Source organism: Pinus tabuliformis, chromosome 2_2, assembly GCF_031772625.1.
Source record: "Pinus tabuliformis cultivar Carrire ecotype Pingquan chromosome 2_2, CPIR1, whole genome shotgun sequence".
NCBI classification, from domain to species: Eukaryota; Viridiplantae; Streptophyta; class Pinopsida; order Pinales; family Pinaceae; genus Pinus; species Pinus tabuliformis.
The window spans coordinates 875812543-875815323 of NC_142300.1; the positions used below are offsets into that span (position 1 = coordinate 875812543).

Below are 2781 nucleotides of genomic sequence, written 5' to 3' on the forward strand. Positions count from 1 at the left end.
CATCAGATGACTGATCATCACTGAGCCGAAGGAAGGGTTGGAGTGAAAAATCGAAGTGGATTTTTTTTTTTACAGAAAGTGCAGCGATTGGCGCGGTTTTTTCAGGAACAGTCGCGCAATTGGCGCGGGTTTGGGACTGTAAATCGCGCCAGAGAAAAGAAAGACCATTTTGGCGCGGATCCGTGGTCGATAAGCGTGCCAAAATTCCTGCACATCACAAATTTTCATTTTCCGGAATTGGTGCCGGTTCTGCGCTGTTTTGAGCGCCATCCCTTTCTTTCTGTAAATCTGCAATCTTAGTTGCAGATCGGAGTTGCCCGGTGGAGGCACGTGAAGGTTTTTGCTCGGTGGTAGCAGATTTGATTTGCCCATTGGTGGCGAATTGAGGATCCTTGATCAGCTCGGAGGTAGTAGATCGGATCTGCCCGGTGGTGGCGAAGTGAGGTTCTGTGATCCGCTCGGTGGTAGCAGATCGGACCTGCCCGGTGGTGGCGAATCAGAGCTCTGTGATCTGTTCAGTGGTGACAGATCGGTTTTGCCCGGTGGTGGCATAGTGAAGTCCCTGATCTGTTTGGAGACAGCAGATTGGACTTGCCCGGTGGTGGCACAGAGAAGTTCCTGATCTGTTCGGTGGTAGCAGATCAGACTTGCCCGGTGGTGGCCGATTCGAGTGTTCAGTAGTGTGAAAATGAACAACAGTTTGGAATCATACCTCCACGAGTCCGGCAAGCTCGATGGAACGAATTTTTCCAACTGGAAGTTCAAAATGCAAACCTTGCTGGAGAGTGCGAACGCATGGGCGATCGTCTTGGGAAATGAACAGAGATCCGGAAATACAACCCAAGAACAGGATTGGGATAAAAGAGAAACAAAGGCAAAAGTTATACTGAAAATGTCTGTCAAAGACAACATTATCCCTCATATTCGAGACTGCAAGTCGGCTGCAGATATTTGGAGCACGATCAAGGGTCTGTATGAGACACAGAACACAAATCGTGTTCTCGCACTCAAAGGAAAACTGTATGCACTAAAGATGGACGAGAATGAATCTGTTGATGGATTCACAGCCAGAATCAAGGATCTGAAAGACAAATTGGGATCCATTGGAGAAAAGGTATCAGACTCAGATCTGCTTACCCTCACACTGAACAAGATGACCGCTGAATATCAGACATTCATCTCAGGGTTGGCAGCGAGGGAAAAAGCCCCCTCTTTTGATGAGCTGACAGCGATTCTGCTACAGGAGGAGGAGCGAAGACAAAATCTGAAGACCCAGAGCAATGATCTTGCTCTGATGGCAAAGAGGCGACAGCACAGAGGAAAGAAGCAACAGCACCAGCACCAGCAACCGCAATAGCAGAAGAAAGAGGCCAACTCCTTTCAAAGAAGACCATCTAGAGGTATGAATGATAACTATGCTAAGAGATGTTTTTACTGTGGAAAGCGTGGTCACCAGATCAGAGAATGTTATAAAAGGCAAACAGATGAAAGGAGAGGTAAACAGAAGAAGCATCAGGGTTGTTTTGCTGAAGAAGAGGCAGACCACAGCTATGATCTTCGGCTATTTACAGTCGACTGTGCACTTTCAACATCAAGAGAAGATGAAGACAATACATGGTATGTCGATTCAGGCGCATCCTCGCACATGACTGGTAAGAGAGAATATTTTGAGTTTCTTGAAGAATCTGCATGTGGATCAAAGATTTATTTAGGTGATGACAGTGGGTATGAGATCAAAGGTTGTGGGGATATTCCTGTGAAGCTACCTAGTGGCGATATAAAACACCTCAAAAACGTTTTATATGTTCCAGGAATTAAAAAAAATTTGATCTCTGTCTCTATGATAACAGACCAGGACATGCAGGTACAATTCTTCAAGAATGGATGTGTCATTTTGGATAGTAAAATGGAGACAACTGCAACAGGAGTACGCGTGGGGAATTTGTATAGACTGGATGCAAGGAGCATGCCACGACAGGCGATGGTTGCAGCAACATCAACAGCTGAGAATCTCTGGCACCAGAGATTTGGACATATCAATCTACAAGATCTCATCCTGCTTAAAAATAAAGGTATGGTCGATGGACTTCCTGCTTTACACAATATCAAGTTGGAATGTGATGGATGTGCACTAGGGAAGATGCATAGAGATGAATTCCCTGTGCATGTCAACAGAAAACAAAGAGACATCCTAGAGCTAGTGCATACAGATATCTGTGGACCTATGCAGACTAGGTCTTTAGGAGGTGCATATTACCTTCTACTGTTTATAGATGATTTCACTAGGTTCTCTTGGGTGTATTTTTTAAGCAAAAAGAGTCAAGCTTTCCGATATTTTAAAGAATTCAAATCTATGATAGAGAACCAAACAGGAAAGAAGATAAAGATTCTCCGCTCGGACCAAGGGGGAGAATACAGGTTAGATGAGTTCATGAACTTCTGCAAGCAGCATGGGATTATACAGCAGTTCACTGTGCCACACACTCCACAGCAGAATGGAGTAGCAGAACGCAAGAACAGGACCCTTGTGGAGTGCGCGAGAAGTATGCTTCAAGGTAAAGGTATTTCTAATGGTCTTTGGGCGGAAGCCATTAATACTGTTGTTTATTTAAAGAATAGGAGTCCCACCAAATGTCTAGGCTTCAAAACCCCCTTTGAAGCATTGTTTGGACTCAAACCAGCAGTCGGTCATTTAAGAATATTTGGATCTAAAGCTTTTGCTCATATACCGAAAGCAGATAGGAGAAAGCTAGACCCCAAAGCCTTGAAATGCATATTTGT

The 2781-nt window shown here is 44.7% G+C and overlaps 1 protein-coding gene across 1 annotated transcript; it reads left to right on the forward strand.

The window, feature by feature from the left end:
• The first annotated feature begins 688 nt into the window (after positions 1-688).
• Positions 689-1357, forward strand: LOC149195785 (uncharacterized). Its single transcript, XM_089408022.1, has one exon. The coding sequence runs from the start codon at positions 689-691 to the stop codon at positions 1355-1357; it is 669 nt and encodes a 222-aa protein (XP_089264148.1).
• The last annotated feature ends 1424 nt before the right edge of the window (positions 1358-2781 follow it).

What these genes read in the sequence shown, in the direction of transcription:
- LOC149195785 (XM_089408022.1), top strand. Translation starts at nt 689, where the DNA reads ATGAACAACAGTTTGGAATCATACCTCCACGAGTCCGGCAAGCTCGAT.